Source organism: Corythoichthys intestinalis, chromosome 22 (genome assembly GCF_030265065.1).
Source record: "Corythoichthys intestinalis isolate RoL2023-P3 chromosome 22, ASM3026506v1, whole genome shotgun sequence".
NCBI lineage: Eukaryota > Metazoa > Chordata > Actinopteri > Syngnathiformes > Syngnathidae > Corythoichthys > Corythoichthys intestinalis.
In genome coordinates this window covers 24077537-24099007 of record NC_080416.1, presented here as the reverse complement: position 1 = coordinate 24099007, position 21471 = coordinate 24077537, and the positions used below count along the sequence as shown (strand labels likewise).

General features: G+C 40.1%; 2 protein-coding genes across 7 annotated transcripts in view; one reads left to right on the top strand and one right to left on the bottom strand.

Moving 5' to 3' along the window:
* The window catches only part of LOC130910205 (small conductance calcium-activated potassium channel protein 1-like), a 65957-nt gene that overhangs the window by 19149 nt on the left and 25337 nt on the right, over positions 1-21471 (bottom strand). For 2 of the 6 annotated variants that reach the window (XM_057827240.1, XM_057827246.1), the window contains exons 1-2: positions 11789-11919; positions 111-205 (exon numbers count right to left, since the gene is read on the bottom strand). The gene's annotated coding sequence lies outside the window, so the exon portion shown is untranslated. Of the gene's footprint in view, positions 1-110; positions 206-10735; positions 10834-11788; positions 11920-21471 lie in introns of those variants that run through there. The other 4 variants (XM_057827242.1, XM_057827243.1, XM_057827241.1 and 1 more) reach the window with 4 other exon arrangements.
* chrna11 (cholinergic receptor, nicotinic, alpha 11) overlaps positions 16625-21471 on the top strand; it is a 40212-nt gene continuing 35365 nt past the window's right edge. Inside the window, exon 1 of the mRNA XM_057827248.1 lies at positions 16625-16802. Within this exon, the coding sequence (XP_057683231.1) occupies positions 16751-16802 (52 nt within the window). The 5' untranslated portion in view covers positions 16625-16750. The remainder of the gene's footprint in view (positions 16803-21471) is intronic.

The window sequence follows — 21471 nt, the reverse complement described above, 5'->3', positions numbered from 1 at the left end:
TTCCAAGTATCATTCAAAATGGTTTAAAATATTAGGTTTATCAAACGTTAAGTACCAAAGTACTTAACAAGTAACAAAGTACATTTCCCCCCCTTGTCTTAATTCCTTACCTTTTATAAAACAAACTTGCTGTTATTTCTTCAGATTTGGAAAAATCGTACTGATCCTGTAATGAAAAAAGTAACTGTCCTGTTGCATGTCCTCCCTGAAAAAATAAGGAGCAGGTAAATACAGTTGTAAAAATGATTTAATGATCAGCATACAGGAGTGGTGTGATGTAATCAGCTCATAAAATCCAATAATAATGTCCACTTTCCGTCCAAACAGACCTGTCCATTAGCAGCCAGCTCATGATGGAGCTCCTCCCATAGGTTGTAGCAGAGGTTATGAACCTCCTCCGTATATGATGATTACATGTGACCACCGACACACACACAAGTACACACATCCTCATATCCATTACATGTCCCATGCATTTATATTCTTGCCTGGCGACAGTCCCGCCATCAGGACGTCTTCCTTAAAGCTGGGCTTAGTGACAGCGCAGACTCAACTTGCAGATGTTGCAAACAATCATCTGTCTGTGCGCATGTGTGTGTGTGGTGCCAAAATCAGCTTGGATAAAATGACTATTGCATCACTATTTATTTTCTAAGGTGGCGGAGTAAAGACTCAATTGCAATTGACACATTTTTTAAGAATGTTTCAATTACCTACATAAAATTTGGTAGGCATGGCTGTTATGAGTAAACCTACAAAAAAGTGTCATGAAGCCAGAATACACAATAAACTTGCCATTTTGATTTAAAGTAGTGAAGGAATCTGACCTTTTAGCAAGATTGCTGGAATCACGCCAGCCGAACCGCCAGACCCGCGCTGGCGCAGCTCCAACGACCCGGACGGGCAAAATCCCAACAGCCCTGCCAGAAGGCCAAACGCCGCGCGTTCACCTTAGTCTTAACCCCTTGTACTAACTCAATTTTGAAAGCTGGAAAAAGGCTTTGAAACATTCATTTCCCATGCCGCCCTTCCTCACGAGGGTTGCGGAGGTGCTGGAGCCTATCCCAGCTAACTACGGGCAGTAGGCAGGGTACACCCTGAACTGGATCTTTTTGGATCGAAACAAAGTAAGTACGCGATAATATCTTGTTAAAGTCATGGCGTCTGTAATTCTGCTCTTGCGTGCTCTCACCTCCAGATGGGGTTTTGCTGTTTAAAAAACATTAAAAATAAAAATAAAAAATGCCCTCCTGTTCAAATTTTTCTTCTCCCAGAAAACAGAGATTTTAACCTTTCCAATGATGTATCACACATGCATATCGCACAATTTTGAAATTTGGCCAAATTGGGGGTCTCAGAGCGGAACTTCAAGTCACCTGAGTGTTTTTTGCCATATACTACAGTATACCCTTATCGACTTACGAGTGACGCAGCACAAGGAGTAACGTGGGTTTCAGTGTCTTGCCCAATGATACTTAGGCGAGTTCATCAGGACAGAGAATCGAACTCACAAGCCTCACATGGGCTCAAGTGCACTGTACTCGCTGTGATGCGGGACATCAATTGAAAGCAACTTCAGAGAGATCACGTAGCAGTGACGAAGAAAATTTATTTTATTTTCCGACAGTTATTAGTATATATATTTCTTTGTGACTTAAAAATACTTCCAAATTGCGGACATGTTGGCGGTTCTAGCGAGACGAGACAGAAATTTGTGTTACATCTCTACACATTGTGTAAATATACCAGATATGTTATTGAATTACCTGCCCAATTGTATTATTTTCTCAGACTTTGGCACGAGATGAATTAAGATGGGATGGGACATGTCAGAGCAGACACTACTCTTTTCTTACTACGAAAGAATCTTTAGAACCCAAAATGAGCAATTACAGACTGGAAGGAGATCAAATTTAGAAATATGTGTAACTGGCATAATATAGGATTAATTGGCAGAAACTAAATTAGTAATCACCAAGGTGTTAAATTTGGTTTTAATGTCTATCATAGGTAGACCAAACACAAAACAAAACCCTCCCTTTAACAAAACTATAACTTTGCACAAATCACTGGACACGATTCGATTATATTTTTATCATTCTTATAAGAATCCTGACTATCCATTGGACAGATTACACTTTAATCAAGACCAATACTTAGGAGCTTATGAAATATCAAATATGTCACCCCTTAGCCGAACAGGTGGAATATTAAACGCTAAAGTCATAACAATGACATCCCGCGTAGTTATCCATCCAAATCCGCCTGACAGATGGATCTACAGATAATATGGCTGGCCACAAATGGATGGGCGGATCCAGCTAGTAGTAGGATAAAGAATAGTATTATCTAATCGGAAGGCGACGAGTATTAAGGGTGGGACAGCAGCGTAGGCTGGAGAGAGAAGACATAAGGGGTCCATGGTCCATAAAAGGCATGCTTGAATGGGTTTAGCATGGAAGAGCCCAATTAAGTTATTGGCTACAAGGGAAAATATTCGGAAAAAATCCCCGAGTAACCATTCATGACATCATTCATCTCAAATGAGCGTCACAGTATTCTGCTACGACTCTCAAGATAAGTGTATCTAATGAATTGTCCCACCAGATGTTAGTCTCCCCCCAAACATCTCACATCTGCTAGCCTGTGAATTAATTCAAGCTTGCTGCCAAGTAGTGCTCAAACAGCCTTATCTTGGCAAGTATGCGTATGTGTGCGTGGCGAGTTGTCTTCATTTAGTCTCCGCTGTTATTATTGCATCACCCGCGTTGGCACTCTGGCTAAGTGGAATTAAGCAGAGATGCTTGGCACCTCTAATTGCTACAGCAGCTAAACGATGAGGATTCTCAGCTCCCCTAACAAGGCGGGGGAGCAGACAATTGGCAGTTAATTTTCTGCTTTACAAGATCATAAAAACTGTAAATAATAATAACCCATCCCTTCGATGTATAGTTGCCAATATGCCTTGAATGCACTGAAGAGTTGGAAGGTTTAAACTGGTAAAAAAAAAAAGTAGAACTATTGGTCGAGTATGTAAAATATCTCCAAATTTGTGAATCTGTGTTGTTTTTGCAAGCTCTTTTAAATTTTGTCTTAGTCTCAGTCTTTTGGATGATAATACTTATTAGTCTTAAAGTGATATTTTAGTCAACTCAAAATGTCTTTGTCTTCGTCTAGTTTTTGTTGACAAAAAGTAGACAAAAACCATTATTAAAAATGTTTTCGTCTGTAAAATAAAAATAAAAAATACTCCAAGTTAATTCTGAATAAAAGTTTCCGACTATTTCGAATGAACATTAATAGACAAGTATACAGTGGGGCAAATAAGTATTTAGTCAACAATTGTGCAAGTTCTCCTACTTGAAAAGATTAGAGAGGCCTGTAATTGTCAACATGGGTAAACCTCAACCATGAGAGATATAATGTGAAAAAAAAAAAAACAGAAAATCACATTGTTTGATTTTTAAAGAATTTATTTCCAAAGCAAGCAAGATTTCTGGCTGCCAAAGAGGTCTAACTTCTACTAACGAGGTCTAACGAGGCTCCACTCGTTACCTGTATGAATGACACCTGTTTTAACTCATTATCGGTATAAAAGACACCTGTCCAGAACCTCAGTCAGTCACACTCCAAACTCCACTTAGACCAAGACCAAAGAGCTGTCGAAGGACACCAGAGACAAAATTGTAGATCTGCGCAGGGGTGAGAAGACTCTGAATCTGCAATTGGTAAAACGGTTGGTGTAAAGAAATCAACCGTGGGAGCAATTATTAGAAAATGGAAGACATACAAGACCACCGATAATCTCCCTCGATGTGGAGCTCCATGCAAGATTTCACCCCGTGGCGTCAAAAAGATAACAAGAACGGTGAGCAAAAATCCTACAACCACAAGGGTTATACTAGTGAATGACCTCCAGAGAGCTGGGACCACAGTAAAAAGGCTACTATCAGTAACACAATGCACCGCCAGGGACTCAAATCTTGTACTGCCGGACGTGTCCCCCTGCTGAAGCCAGTACACATCCAGGCCCGTCTGCGGTTCGCTAGAATGCATTTGGATGATCCAGAAGAGGACTGGGAGAATGTGTTATGGTCAGATGAAACCAAAATAGAACTTTTTGGTAGAAACACAGGTTCTCGTGTTTGGAGGAGAAAGAATACTGAATTGCATCTGAAGAACTGTGAAGCATGGGGGTGGAAACATCATGCTTTGGGGCTGTTTTTCTGCAAAGGGACCAGGACGACTGATCTGTGTAAAGGACAGAACTAATGGGGCCCATGTATCGAGAGATTTTGAGTGAAAATCTCCTTCCATCAGCAAGGGCATTGAAGATTCGACGTGGCTGGGTCTTTCAGCATTACAATGATCCGAAACACATAGCCAGGGAAACAAAGGAGTGGCTTCGTAAGACGCATTCAAAGTCTCCAGATCTCAACCCCATAGAAAATCTGTGGAGGGAGTTGAAAGTCCGTGTTGCCCAATGACAGCCCCAAAACATCACCGCTCTAGAGGAGATCTGCATGGAGGAATGGGCCAAAATACCAGCAACAGTGTGTGAAAAGCTTGTGAAGAGTTACAGAAAACGTTTGGCCTCCGTTATTGCCAACAAAGGGTACATAACAAAGTATTGAGATGAACTTTTGGTATTGACTAAATACTTATTTTCCACCATGATTTGCAAATAAATTCTTTAAAAATCAAACAATGTGATTTTCTGTTTTATTTTTCCACATTCTGTCTCTCATGGTTGAGGTTTAACCATGTTAACAATTACAGGCCTCTCTAATATTTTCAAGTGGGAGAACTTGCACAATTAGTGGGTGACTAAATACTTATTTGCCCCACTGTATGTTTGTTGTGAAGGAGTTGTCAAAGCTTATGCCAATAAACGGCGCGGTCCAATGAAGGCCTGTGTCCACTCGCCTTTTGTAATATTCTGATGTAGAATTATCCGAGGTACCCTGAAGTACACGCGGCGCCGATGTTGTTTATTCACATGATGCAGGAGTGAGTTAGAGTTACGGCCTGCCGAGGGCCGTAAGCTGTGTTAATGTTGAAGCTGAATGTGCTAATAAAGAAACAAAGTGCCAGCACGTCGCGTGTGGTATACCTTTTTTTAGAAAAAGCACAAAACAAGACTGCCTCCTGGCTCTCAATAAGCATAAAACGGTGTCATTGTAATCTGTTTGAGGCAATGCATGAGCGGGTCATTCCGCGCATGCGTTAAAAGCATCAAATGTTTTAACGCGATTAATTTTAAAAGATTAATTACCGCCCGTTAACGCGATAAATTTGACAGCACAACATATAATACATATTTTTGGATAGTTATTTTGAGATTTAGGGGGTATTTAGGTGTACTTAAAGGGTTTATTCTGATTTACACAAACTCGGGTTACATAGCCAGTTTAGGAACGGAACTCGTTCGTAACCTGGGGACTACCTGTATTTGTTCTTATTAAACTCATAGACCTTGGTCATTTTTCATCTAAAACAAGAAAATTTTGCTTTCAAATAATGTTTTGAACATTATCTATTCTTGAATTAAGAACATTTGACATTTCAAAGTTCTTTAATAGATTAAATATACAAATCTATTGCTTAAAATAAATCTGTTATTATTTTCAGCAAGTTATTTTACTTATTTCAAGTAATATAAATGAGTAAAATTTACTTAACAATATCACTTATTTCTAGTCGATTCACGCTGAACCCAAAAGAATTTAACTAGTTTTAAGGAGGTGCGTTTTTGCAGTGTGCAGTAACGAAACAAGCCACCTGAAGGAGCCCACGCTTCAATTCTGCCACTGTAATGTAATCCCAATGATGTATGGTGAATGGAGTTTTCCCTACAGAGCACATCTGTGATTCCTTACCCTCTCTCTATTCCCACTTTGGAAAATTGCATTCAAGTGGCAGTCTGATGGATATCGTCCATCTCAAGGCCCACCTTCCAAGCTCGTTACGCTACGACGCATGTACAAGGGGAGACCCCCCTCCCTTTTTCTTACAGGGAAGGGAGGGCTAATTCCGAAGGGTAGACTCCAAGTAATAGGGTCATCTATTATACAACTCTTACTTAAGTCCCACGATTGAAGCCCCCCGCCTCCTCTGAGTTTATCAGTTCCCTGCTAGCTCGAGTCTTGCATCAGCATTCCTTGGAGGACAAATGAGGGGAATCCGGTTTAAAAATGCATACGATCGCAGGGCCTTCCAGTATTGCATCAAAGTTTGATGATCATTTGGAGGCTTGGTTAAGAAAAAGGTACCAGTTTCAAAAAGTGACATGAAACTGGGTGGACATTTCCTATCATAATAGAGAGCAAGAAAAAGTTAAGGAATGATTCCTAAATCTGAAAATAAAGTCAGACATTTTAATTTGTAGCAGAAATGGCTTAGTCATGAAAAAGACTCCAGTTCATCTCTCATATTTGACTTGAAATTGGGTGGACATCTAGCATATAAGGGCGCAGTGAAAAAGTCTCAAGGAATGAAGCCTATAGTTGAACAGAAAGTCAGCCATTTTGATTTGGAGTAGACATGGATTAGTCATGATAAAGACGTTAGTTTGACTGATTGCTGTGAAATTGGGTGGACATATCTATCAATAATAAGGTGCAGAAAAAAAGACTTAAAGACACGTACTTGAAATGGCGTACCGCACACAGGCTATGTTTAGACCGTGACGTCGCATCGTAAAGCGGAAGTAAAGCCAAAGTGGCACATTATAGACCCGCCCTCGCATTGACACAACTTAATTAGTGCTACTTTTCTCCGGTAATTTTTCAAAAACGAACATGCCGATCACGCATTGCTTTTTTGGAACTTGTAGAAACGACTCTAGACATTACGACACATGAAGGATGTTTTCTTCATACGTTTCCGGAAACCAAAAACTCGGGAGGAAAAAATGTGAAGACCGAATCAACTTGCGCGGACTTTAACACCAGCTCGGCGAATCCATTCACGTTTCATATGCAGTAAACATTATGTTGGGTTGGCATGGTCTTTCAGAGGACAAAGAGGTAAGCCACTTCTATATTTTTAACTTATTTTTTTAGCGTAACGTTGTGCCGTACTGCTTCTGTCTGACAATGAATGACCTGAAAAGAATTACAATGGTATCTGACTGCCACTGTTACCGTTTCTGTTATATATATATACATTAAAAAAAACAACTTTAGTAAGGGGGAAGTTTAAATAAATTATAGGATTAAGATGTTATCAATGAAAAAATTAAAAGTGTTCGTTGGCTGTCACTGAGTAGCATTTGCGATCGCTACACAAAGCTAACTAAATTACCCCCAAGAACGGTAAGAGACGTAGGACAACAAGAGGATATATAAGAAAGACAGGGCTGATGGTAAAGGATAGCTTGTTGAAACAGGAGAATGTCATTGTCAGTCCCGTCGATAAAAAAGCTAAAGCTATGCTTAGGTCGGCTCGTTTTTTTTCGTCTTTTTCAGCCTTCGACACTAAAGCCATCTCTTTAACTGAACATTTTTATGTTCTTCCACATCTTTGCCAGTCAATTTGGCACCAGGCACATCATTTTCGGAGAGAATTGGTAGGTTTAGCTCTGTAAACATCTCCTCCGTACACGATTTCCATTCATTTCCTATTAGGGACAAATGGTGGCTTGTCCCTACTTAGCAACAGTAGCTAATGTCATGAATATTAATGAGCGGAAGTGACGTGTTGCTTGCGGTACGCCATTGAACAGGGAGGAGTGGCGCCTCCAGATATTTTTCATCAGAGTGGCCAGGTGGGGCCACTTAAAATCTTGGAGTGGCACACCAAAACTAAAAGCCATAATTTCAGGTTTTCATTATGAAGGTCCCTCCGGATCTTGCCACGAGCACGACACAAAGTCTGATTAAAAATCAGGGTTTATTCGCTCTTGACAACTCTTGAAAAGCCTTGGCAACCCATGAGAACTGGTCAAACGCATAGACAACGAAAAATACACTTAAGAAAAAATACAGAGATCATACCTGTCAACCCGAGGCCGTTGGCAATCTTACAAATAGTGACGTATGCCTTACAAATTGGTGACTAATCTTACAACGTTCTATATAGCGTGCAATATGAAACAATAATAAAACTCAATTTTTAAAATAATATGAATTTATTTATAATATTGTAACATATAACCTGGTAGAATCAAAGAACAATCAATATCATCACCGATATCATGATTACTAAAATTTAACAGTGACTTTTGTCATAATTGTATGTGGCACTTTTGGCAATTTCTATCATGTCTTGATGGCTGCACTTCATGGCACTTGAGCTCGCAATTCAGGTTGACTTGAAGGTAGTTTGTTAGTGTGTCCAATTATAAATTAAAAAGGTCACTTGATAAAATTAACTTACCGATGCAATCTTCGAGTCAAGGAACATTTCTTTTGTTAATTCTGAGAAGTGATCAGCAATAGTTGCACGCAAATTGTGTTCAGCAACAAATTGGCAGAATGAAATCTCGGCTTTCGTCACTTTTCATTCTGCAGACTTCATCTATATGACCGGTGTTGGTAATCTTACTTTTAAAAAGCGATTAATTAGTTACAAATTACTTCTCCCAAAAAGTAATTGAGTAACTCAGGTCAGGTAACTCAGTTACCTGAAGGTAAGAGTAATTAGTTACCTGGCAAAGTAACTGGTGTTACCTTTCATGTTTTGTTTTTTTCATTAAAAAACAAAACAAAAAAAAAACATAGTAACCTTTGCTATGTTTGGAAACCGTTTCATGTTGTGAATCAACTGTTAAAGTTATTAAAATTGCTACCGTTTTTGCATTAGTTTCCCTCTGTCTACTTTTGACATGTTAAAGTGATCCTCTAACTTAAATACATGTTGGCTCTAATAAACCACAATTGTTCTCTTGTACTAAAATATTAGAGGCGTGCAAAATTTCCGATTCTTAGATTAGTCGCGATTCGGCCGTGGAAGATTCGAGAACGATTCACAAACATCCAAATTCCGATTATTTGAATTATACCAGGTAAAGCAGAAATAAAACGCAGTCAGCGCAATGAGGAACGGACCGAGATTAAATAATATGTGTGGCTAATGCCGCTAGGTAAAAAACAAAACAAAAAAAACAATAATACCTGACTGCGGCCGTCAGCCGCTACAAACAGCGCCCAGTTGGTAGTTGCTACAAACATAGGGCAACATACGGCTATGGTAGATATCACGTATATCTAGACTAGATGTGAAATCCCAGACTTTCCCCCGCTACTGAACAGGCGCCATCTTAAAGCAGTAGACTTCTCTAGAAGGCTCTGTTATAGAGAACCTAATTACTTTTTATCTAAATACCCCTAAATCGGCAAAATCTTGACTTGAATTTATCTTTAAATGATGAAACAGTTTTAAAACTTCCACATGTCGAAAGTAGACATGAGGGAAATTATGGAATAACGCGCAATTTTAACAACTTTAACGGTTGATTCACAACATTAAATTAATTGAATGTAGTTTAAAGCTGCTGATACAGAATGGGGACTTCAGTATTTTATTTACTGTTTTTAACCGGTAACTTGATACTAAAATAGTAGTTTGGTTTATTTAGCCAGAGTGGATTTTTGAACAATTTTGGAACAAATATACAAAACTTTTTTATGGGGGGGCAATCAATAATCGATTTATAATCGAATCGGAGTCTCTGAATCGTAATTGAATCATTAGGTGCCCAAAGATTCCCACCTCTATAAAATATGTTGTTAAAAACACATAAAATGTTAAATCAATGGCAATATTTTATAATATTTACTACATATTTTAACCGTTAGTTGGCACCATGGTTTGCGGGCTCGCAGTGATGATGTAATTGGGATCTTTCCAAATGTGTAGCGTGTTCAACAATTGCTTATTGCTGCCTAAGCTCGCAAAGTAAAATGCCACAATGTGCTGCTTTTGGATGCAATTTCCAGTCAAATGGAAACAAGGGGAGTGAAGTGAGTGGTCAAGATGGAATCATTATTTTTACTGAATAAATGTGCATAAGTGGAAGCTTCTCCCCCTTTTTGGTCCCTGTATGCACGTATCCTACCCACCACGCGTTACAACTGGCGCCCGAACATTTTTCCTGGATCCTCAGTCAAGTAAGGGATCCGTCTATTTTCTGGATCCGAAGGTCCCACTGCGTCTGCAATATTGGTTTCGGATCTGTCCATTTTTTTGATTTGTCGGTCCCACAGCGGCTTTTCGGATCAGTCTATTTTGTGGAATCGACGGCCTGATCGCGGCTGCGACATTACCATGAGATCGGTCTAATTCCTGGATCTTCGAGTGATTAAAAAATGCGGATTTGGATTATTATTGCTATCTTTTATGTTGACTATTCTTCGTGGGAGTTTTCCCCAAATCATACTAAATAATTAAAGCACTATGGCACGCTGCAGTGACGACAGTGACTCTGACGTGGACCTTACAACAATGTTGGAGTTCGTCAGGAATCGCGTGTTTGCGTACAGCTGAGCTCCCGAGTGAAGAGTGGTCATGGTGGAAATATTATTTTTGTGAATAAAAGTGCATAAGTGGAAGCTTCTCCACTTTTTGGTACTTTTATACACGTATCCTAGCTACCACGCGTTACAATGTACAAGACATGGATTACACAAGGTGTGCTCTTTGGCCTGTACTGTATGTAAAGCACACGACAGCTCTGGATGCTAACAATCTACATAATTATATTGGGATAAATTTGAAAACGCAATATGCTTACCTTGAATATCTGCTAATAAAACCGGAGTTCTAAACAGCATACACTCTCGCTCCCAACCGGAGTTCCAAACAGCATACACTCTCGCATCACCAGTTTTGCCCAACTTTTGTCTTATCAGGTATTAGCTGCATACATTTTTCCCTGAAGCTCGTCTTGTGAACGACCGACAGTGCTGTCCTGCTCTTCACTTTTCAGATCTGGTTCAAATAGGAAGGTTAGAACTGACGACATGTTGGGAAAGCTAACGAGTGACACGCTGGAATTTCGGCAACGGGGCCGGTGACGTCACGCACTGCGACGTAACAAGAATGGCGACCTATCACTTAAAATAATTTTACAAACTTTATTAAAACAAAAACATTAAGAGGGGTTTTAATATCAAATTATTATAACTCACACTAACATTTATCTTTTAAGAATGACTTGTCTTAAAAATAGAGGATCCCTTTAAAGTTGTTAAAAATGCTACCGTTTTTGCATTAGTTCCCTTCTGTCTACTTTCGACATGTTAAAGTTTTCAAACTGTTTCATCATTTAAAGATCGATTCAAGTCAAGATTTTGCCGATTTAGGAGTATTAAAGTTACTTAAGTTCGCTGGGAAGGTTTATTTCAACAGAGCCTTTCTCAGAAGTCTGCTGCTTCAAAATGGCGGCTGTTTATTAACGCTGCCGTCTGTCATTTTGCATGTAGTTCTATAAGCATTTGATATCTAGGCGTAGATTGTAGGCTGTCGGCTACAGTCAGGAAAAATTGGAGCCACCTAGCCTAGCATCGCGTTTGCTACAGCGTCAAAACACTCTTCTCTCTCAGTGTCTCTGACTTTTCTCGAGTCATTCAACAAACGTAGTAACGGGGACGCACATTGTCTCGGTGCGGAAACGGTGACAAAATCCGAACGGACAAAAAAAAGTAATGCACTAAAAACGTACAGATTTTGAGTGTACGGCGTACACATTTAAAAATTGGTGCTCACTTTTACAAATTACGCCGAAACCGTACAAGTTGACAGGTATGAGAGATAAATGCAAATTAAATAAAGAAAGTACACAAACCTTTTGGGCTCAGATCCACAAGGAGCTAAAAAGTTCTTCTCTGGAGTTTGAACAACAACAAAAAGTAGCACGAAGTTCGCTACAGTCGACCTCTCGCTCGCCTTTTCCGTCTCTCTCGCTTAAGGATTGCGTCAGCCAAAAACCATCGAGTAGAACAGTTATGCTTTAATTAATTTCCTATTTACAATCGCCACCAGATGGCAGAAAGGTGCAGGTGCAAATAAAATCAAAGAGAGTATGAGAAGGTCACGGCTACTGATATACTTTGGTGTATTGTGTACCAACAATCTAACGATATACTGGCAAGCGGGGTGGCCAACAAATTTATAGGGGTGGCCGTGGCCACCCCTGGCCACCCCCTGGTGGCGCCACTGACATGGGAGTCAGCCATTTAGGTGTGAAGCTGACAAGACTAAGACATAAAAAGGACACCAGTTTAATAGATTGATGTGAAATTTGGTGGACATGTATATATACAGTGGTATCTCGACGTACGAACGTCTCTACATAAACAATTTTAAGGTCAAGACACACCTCAACGGGAAAATATGAAAGAAATTTCAGGACATGAAAGGCAAAAAGCTCCCAGAGTTTACTGAACGTAACATACATTTGTGTGAAAAAGTATCTGAATCTTTTGGAATTTCTCACATTTCTGCATAGAATCATCATTAAATGTGATCTGATCTTTGTCAAAATCACACAGATGAAAAAACAGTGTCTGCTATAACTAAAACCACACAAACATTTATAGGTTTTCATATTTTAATGAGGATAGTATACAAACAATGACAGAAGGGGGGAAATTAGTAAGTGAACCATCACATTCAATATTTTGTGGCCGCCCCTTTGGCAGCAATAACTTCAACCAGACGCTTCCTGTAGATGCAGATCAGTCTGGCACATCGATCAGGACTAATGTTGGCCCATTCTTCTCGACAAAACTGCTGTAGTTCAGTCAGATTCCTGGGATGTCTGGCATGAATTACTGTCTTTAGGTCATGCCACAGCATCTCAATGTGGTTCAAGTCTGGAGTTTGACTTGGCCACTCCAGAATGTGTATTTTGTTCTTATGAAACCATTCTGAAGTTGATTTACTTCTATATTTTGGAACATTGTCTTGTTGCAGCATCCATCCTCTAATTAGCGTCAACTGTCTGACAGACGGCTCCAGGTTTTCCAGCAAAACATCCTGATAAACCTTTGAATTCATTCTTCCATTAATGACTGCAAGTTGTCCAGGCCCTGGCGAAGCAAAACAGCCCCAAATCATGATGCTCCCTCCAACATGCTTCATGGTAGAGATGAGGTGTTGATGTTGGTGAGCTGTTCCATTTTTCCTCCACACATGAAATTGTGTGTTACTCCCAAACCAACTTTGGTTTCATCAGTCCACAAAATATTTTACCAAAACCTCTGTTGAGTGTCCAAGTGCCTTTTTGCGAACATTAAAGGAGCAAAAATGTTTTTTTAGACAGCAGTGGCTTCCTCAGTGGAGTCCTCCCATGAACACCATTCTTGGCCATAGTTTTACATGTCGTTGATGTGAGCACAGAGATACTGGACTGTGCCAATGATTTCTGTAAGTCTTTAGCAGACACTCAAGGGTTCTTTTTTACCTCTCTGAGTATTATGCGCTAAACTCTTGGCGTCATCTTTGGTGGATAGCCACTCCTTGGAAGAGAAGCAACAGTGCCAAACTCTCTCCATTTGTAGACAACTTTTCTGACAGTCAATTGATGAACATCCAGACTTTTAGAGATGGTTTTGTATCCTTTCCAAGGTTTATACAAATCAACAATCCGTGATCGCAGGTCATTCAGACAGCTCTTTTGACCGAGCCAAGATGCACACCAGACAATGCTTCTCATCAAGACATTCCTTACCAAGTGTGTGTTTTATAGTTGGCAGTGCAGCTTTAAACCATTCATCAGTGATTGGGCACACACCTGACTTAAAATGTTTGGAAAAATGGATTTAAATTGCTCTTTAAGTCTCCTTAGGCAAGGAGTTAACTGACTTATTTTTCCGCCTTCTGTCATTGTTTGCATGCTAATAAATTTTATTCTTTAATGTATTTTATGTTTATTGTGAAATAATCTAACTGTAACATGCATTTGTTACATGTTTTAATGCATTTTTAAGTACAGTGGGGCAAATAAGTATTTAGTCAACCACTAATTGTGCAAATTCTCCCACTTGAACATATTCGAGAGGCCTGTAATTGTCAACATGGGTAAACCTCAACCATGAGAGACAGAATGTGGAAAAAAAAAACACAAAATCACATTGTTTGATTTTTAAAGAATTTATTTGCAAATCATGGTGGAAAATAAGTATTTGGTCAATACCAAAAGTTCATCTCAATACATTGTTATGTACCCTTTGTTGGAAATAACTGAGGCCAAACGTTTTCTGTAACTCTTCAAAAGCTTTTCACACACTTTTGCTAATATTTTGGCCCATTCCTCCATGCGGATCTCCTCTAGAGCAGTGATGTTTTGGGGCTGTCGTTGGGCAACACGGACTTTCAACTCCCTCCACAGATTTTCTATGGGGTTGAGATCTGGAGACTGGCTAGGCCACTCCAGGACCTTGAAATGCTTCTTACGAAGTCACTCCTTTGTTGCCCTGGCTGTGTGTTTAGGATCATTGTCATGCTGAAAGACCCAGCCACGTCGAATCTTAAATGCCCTTGCTAATGGAAGATTTTCACTCAATATCTCTTGATACATGGCCCCATTCATTCTTTCCTTTACACAGATCAGTTGTCCAGGTCCCTTTGCAGAAAAACAGCCCCAAAGCATGATGTTTCCAACCCCATGCTTCACAGTGGGTATGGTGTTTTTCGGATGCAATTTAGTATTCTTTCTACTCCAAACACGAGAACCTGTGTTTCTACCAAAAAGTTCTATTTTGGTTTCATCTGACCATTACACATTCTCCCAGTCCTCTTCTGGATCATCCAAATGCTCTATAGCGAATCGCAGGCGGGCCTGGATGTGTACTGGCGTCAGCAGGGCGACATGTCTGGCAGTGCAGGATTTGAGTCCCTTGTGGCGCGTTGCGCAACTGATAGTAGCCTTTGTTACTGAGGTCCCAGCTCTCTGTAGGCCATTCACTAGGTCCCCCCATGTGGTTCTGGGAGTTTTGCTCACCGTTCTTTTTATCATTTTGACGCCACGGGGTGAAATATTGCATGGAGCCCCAGATCGAGGGAGATTATCTGTGGTCTTGTATGTCTTCCATTTTCTAACAATTGCTCCCACAGTTGATTTCTTTACACCAAGGGTTTTACCTATTGCAGATTCAGTCTTGCCAGCCTGGTGCAGGTCTGGAATTTTGTCTCTTGTGTCCTTCGACAGCTCTTTGGTCTTGGCCATAGTGGAGTTTGGAGTGTGACTGACTGAGTTTGTGGACAGGTGTCTTTTATACCGATAATGAGTTAAAACAGGTGCCATTAATACAGGTAACGAGTGGAGCCTCGTTAGACCTTGTTAGACCTCGTTAGTAGAAGTTAGACCTCTTTGACAGCCAGAAATCTTGCTTGTTTGTAGGTGACCAAATACTTATTTTCCACTCTAATTTGGAAATAAATTCTTCAAAAATCAAACAATGTGATTTTCAGTTTTTTTTTTTTCCACATTCTGTCTCTCATGGTTGAGGTTTACCCATGTTGACAATTACAGGCCTCTCTAATCCTTTAAAGTAGGAGAACTTGCACAATTGGTGGTTGACTAAATACTTATTTGCCCCACTGTATTATACAAGATTTTTGTCTGAATTTGGGGGGGCTTGGAACAGATTAAGGCTTTAACGTGGAAAACTTGTCTCTACTTACAGAATTTGTAAATTATGAAACTTTAATTTCATAAGTAGAGGTACCACTGTAACATATATTGTATAACATGGCGCAAAAAAAGTCTCACAGTCCAATGATCAAGAAGTCAGCCATTTTGATTTGTGGTAGACATAGCTTAATCATGAAAGACACTAGTTTAACTGATTAACGTAAAACCGGGTGGACGTTTATCGTAATGGGGTGCAAAAAATCTTATTGAAATCAACTCGGACGTCGACCATTTTGGTATAAAGCTGACATGGCTTAGTCATGAAAAACACATCAATTTAACCAATTGATATGAAATTAGGCAGACATGTCTATAATGACAGGTTGCACCAAAAGGCCTTAAGAACGCATTCGTGAAATTGGAAAAGAGGTTGGCAATTTTGCTTTGAAGCTGCCATGGCTTGTCCATGAAAAAGACACTAGTTAAACCAATTGACATGAAATTGGGTGAACATGTCTATCATAGCAGAACGTAGAATTTTCCATAAAAGGCCCATGCTTGAAATTGAATAGAAAGTCACCATTTAGGTTTGAAGACGCCATTAAAAGCAACTCTGACTACTCTTGCTGCCTGTTATATTCACTAGTGTTTATTCAGCATCTATTTTCGCAACATGGCCTTCACCTCTGCTTACATAGTATTGATCATTTTACTACTTTGAAGGATTTTTTTTTGCCTCCAGCTGCTCACCTACTTTGAATTCAGAGGAATTTACCCACTTGGTATAACCTAAAGGGTTGTTCTCCTTAATTCCCTTTTTTGTGTGTACACTCTGACCTTCAGTCTTCTTGTCCTGGCATTGTGTTGTATTTAATAAGGTCATCTCACACCGACACAGCCATTAAACATCACCCTCCTTCCATCTTCAACCCCTTCACCCCCGCTGCCGATCGCTTTTTTTTTTTTTTAACAGCATGCTTTCCATTTTAGTCCCCACCTCTTCCTCAGTGTCTCTCTCTCTCTCTCTCTCCTCCAGCATCTGCTCCTTCTTTGCCTCACTGGCTTTCCTGCAGCTTCCTCTCTCTCCTTCTCTTCCTCACCATCATTCCTGCCTTCCTATCTGTCTGCTGCCAGTCTTCTTCTTTCTCCTCCTCCTTTCTGTCAACCAGAATGTGGCGCTCGGCTGCTCTGCTCCTCTCGGGAATCTCGGTGTTGATTCACGGTGAGCTTTTGCGGTATTTTGTATTAAATGTGAAAAAATGCGAAAAGACGGAAAAGTGCGAGACGCGATTGGTCACCTGTTTGCTTTGCCTACTCTTGGTTAGAGTGGGCAACCATACATGTCATGTTCTTGTGTGACTCACAAGCAAACTGATGCTTGGGGGGGCGGGTATGGATGTGGGGGCATGGATCATTGGAGTCACACGTATGGATCGGTTCTCAAACATCTTGCCTGCATCTCTCTTGTTGATGTGCATGTGCTTGGAGGACGTGTTGCTGCGGCCGAGGGGTACAAAGTTGACAGCTGCTTGCTTGAGCGTTTGTTGACGGTGTGAAGTCGCGTTAAATATGAGATGTGGCTGGAAAAAAGACAACCAAACAAAAATCACATGAATAGAAGATTTTAAAGGACTAATTCAAAATATGAGTGCTTACATTCAAAAGAGTGGCAATGGAATAAATTCTGGTTTGTATCTCAAGGCAACACTGTGGTCTTAATTTTGCAGCCTTTTATTAAGTACCTTGTTCTGACCTTGTATTTGTTACCTAAGCAACTAAGAATCCATGGATGGAAATAAAGCATGTTGTATGAAAGGAAAAATTTGCAAGTACTAACCAGGTAAATAAAAGTTCATTTACGGGCAAAAAAAGCAACATGTAAAAATTCAGTTTACCTTTTCTGGTGCATTTGGCGCCATATTCTGGAGCAAATTAGACAGGTGGTTAACTCTCTGGCTGCCATTGACGGTGATCGACGAACCAGTTGCTTCAAAAAAAGCTGTATTACTTTGACCATACATAACTTTGACGTATTAAAATTCACAACCAACAATCTATGGAAACACATCAACAACCCTTCTACCGCCAGATAAGCTTTAAAGTTGTCATAAAATAACTAATTGGCGTTCTTTGATGGCGATAGACGTCCAATCCAGGGGCGGAACTTAGGGGGTTGCGACTACAACCGGGCCTATAAGGCTAGGTTCAGATCAAGGGCATAGGTTTGCATAGGGACGTTAGGGACATAACACTACCAACTTTGCAGGATGCTCAAATTGTCCCCACAAACTTTTAAGCAACCTTATTTGCATTATAGAATGAGTTCAGTTCAGTTAAATAGGTAATTTAGACGGTCTTCACATACTCTCTGCTGTAAGGATAGAATTGACTCTACCATTTTTAAGTGAATTATTTTCATTATGTTCAGACTTACATTTCCCCCTTTTCACTTGCTGAATGTGCTGGTCTATTTCACCCCTCAAATGCACGTTTGATTGGTTGATGACCCCCCCCCCCCCACACACACACACACACACAAGCACAGAACAATGAAACAGATTAATGTCATGCCTCCTCCTCTGCCCCCTTCGAAGAGGAGGGATATTACAAGTTTTTACGGCCAGCTACAGGAGTAGACGCCACTGTAAGTATTGTAAAAAAAAAATAAATAAATAAAATAAAAAAACGTCAATGTTGTGAAAGTGGGGGACACTCCACTAATTTTGAAACTGAAAATCCGACCAGCATCAGAGTTAGCATAACTCCAGTAGGAAGCTGCTTAGAGAATGTATCTTCCTGTATGTGTTTTTGACTTTTAACGTTAATTAAACTGTGAGAAATGTAGTGAACGCTGCTGGAAACTATAGTACCAGAAAAATGTGAGCAAGAAGCTGCTGAGAGAGAGATCCCAAGTCTGTGTGTGTCAGTCAATTTTCAATTGTATTTTATTTATGTGGTCTGAAAGCAGCCCAAAGGAGCGTTCATTTTTTTGTTGAGTTTGGCTGTGCTTGTGGACATAAGCACTAGTGTTTTACCAGAAAGAAGGCTCCGTTTTTATCTATGTTTGTCATTCCTTAAAAAACAATTTTTTTTCAGTTATATTTAATTAATTTATTTAGACGGACAATGTTGAGTCGTCCTAAGAAAAAACTATTTTTTGCATACCCGGATAGTTAAGAGATTATTAACAAGTTTGTACTTATTGTGTACATTAATATAGTTAAGAGATTATTAACAAGTTTGGATTTATTGTGTATATTAATATAGTTAAACTTATGTTAAAATATTCCAATTTAAATGTGCTAATAAAATCCAGACATTTATTCTGAAAGTTTTCAAAATGTTTTAGTAGTTTTTGAAACGAAAGCTTGAATCAAACGGTATGTCACCTGAACCAATTCACGTGAAAGTTAAAAGTCAATACAGATTTGTTTTGCATTGATCATTTAGCCTATCAATTAATTAGGTTCATATTCTTGAGAAATGTAGCCTAGACCCTTGTTCACCCAATCTGTTTGGTCTTATTAATGTCCAGTCCCCAGCAAAAAGTGTATATGCAGGTTATGCTATTACATCGTCCCTACCAATGTTGAGACCAAACCTACACCCTTGGTTCAGACTGCAGGTCTTGATGCAGAATTCCGATTTTTCGTCGTATCTGCTTTTTTGGCGTACCTTGGCGTGACTGCCTTTTTTCATTGAGCCCGTTCAAGTATCAAGCATGGGCAATAATTCGCAGCCGACACTGGTTGAGCAAACTGACCCGCATGTGCAGAAGCATCAAAACAAATTACTATACATGCTGGCTCTACATCATCTTGGGTGATCATATTTTGATTTCCAAATAGAGGACACAAATAACAGACATAAATAATCCCTGTTTAGTCTTATATTCAAAGTTTATATGGATTGTTAGAACACATGTATGCACTGTGTGCATGACGCACACACATACGGTCAGTTTGCCCCGACTCTCGGCCATTCAATTTGACACACACAAAGAAAAACAAGCATTGTTAGGCTTATTCTTTTTCATCTTATGTTTTTTATGACTGTGGTCAAGCCTGCCTAATGCCTAAAAGCTAGGTGCTAACACTAATGGACAGCTCCATCACGGACATCTTCTCTGCCTCTCTTGCTCTTTGCTGACGTAATTGTTGCATGAATTCCGATTTGGGAGACCCTCCTCAAAGTTAATTAGTGCCGGTGCAAGCTATACTGACCTCCTCAAGATATAAATGAGTCTCATTGTCAGTCGACATATCATCACATATGATATGAAAATATTTGATAAAGTTTCCAAAGTTACCGAGTGTTGCTTTAAAGTGCCTATGACAGCAAAAAGCATGTTTATTTCATATTTCACGCGGTATTTTATGCTCCTGAATGAAATGGACCGCTTGAATGCGTGTGGAAGCGATCGAATTATTTATTCAATTTTTTTTTATCCCGTGCCATGAAAATGAGTGACTTCCTGGATTGAGGAAGAATGCGAATGTGACGTCAGCCGGGTCACCATCTCAGCCATCAATAGATAGCATGTAGAAGGATTGCGGATTCAGTTGATTTTGCGGATTAATTTGTTTATTTTTCGCATCACGCCAGCTCAATGTGCTGCAGGCTTTTGTTGCTGCACCAGGGAGAGGGGTGTGAGCCTTTTTGGGTTTCAAAAAGTTCCCATTCACTGCAGAGAGGGGCCAAAACAAGTCTGACAACTGTGGGACCATTGGACCGACGAGGAAGTGAGTTAAATATGTGTTTTGCAATATGTCAACTACTGGGATCATGGCAAACATTTTAATAAGGAGGTGGCTTATATTTTGTGGCTGACCATGTTCCCTGTCCACCGAGAAGGCCACTCGGCCGACGACCAGCGGCTTGTCACACACCATGGTCACTTACATCCCCTCGGTCCTCTTCTTGTGCCTGCCAATAGACCACTATCCTTGGCTTAGGCTCGGTTAGCCACGTGTTCCTCCGACGTCAGATGCTTTGTCCGGCGGTCATTCTCCAGTTGTGTCCCCAGCAACGAGCACTTTTGCCTGCAGTAGGGGAACAACGAGCCGAAACTTGCTCGCTGCCGGGGGCTGGCCAATCGGTGAAGGCTGTCACCCTCACCGCCATGTGTGACATGAGTCGGGGTAGTTTTGTGTGATTTTTTTGTTTTCGAAAGGCGAGAAAAAGACTTGGAAAAGCCGCTCAGTTCGAGTTAGCACGTCATCTGGCTGTCACGCCTCCTGTTTTGTTTACGCTCTTTCCTCTGGTCTCTGAAGGCGGGGCAGGGAAATGACAAAAGCAGGACTAACTCCGGTGGCGTAAAATACCGTTCGGAAGGTTAACAAGCCGGCAGTTTTGACCATTATGCAATAATTTTGCCCTGTCGAAGTGAATAAATGCATTTTTAATATTTCATATTCCATTTAGCACAAGACTGTTATTTGTCATGACCATACCATTTATTTAGCAATTTGGGGAAAATACTTAGATAAAAAGAATATCTTTTAAAAATATTGGAGTAGAGATATTGAAACAATTACATTTTGCTTCTCTCTGTCGCATTTTCCTTGTTCTGAATCTTCCCCCTCAATGGGCTGAATTCTAAATCAGCTGAAATCGTTACCCTGCTGACGTCATCATCAGCTGGGGATGCTATAGCACTATAATGGCTATAGGCGGGCCCAAACGGCAGATTAAGAGACTAATTTCTCGTCATCTGCGCTTTGCCAAATTGTTGTATATAGTCAAATTGTCTCAAAATATGATCGCATGATAATACTATTTAAGATTTTTTTTAATGCTGTCACAGGCACTTTAAGTGTTAAAATATCTCGGCAACCGCTTGGCCAGTTGTTCAGGGGGCCCGCAAAAAAATTTCCACTTGCACCCCCCAC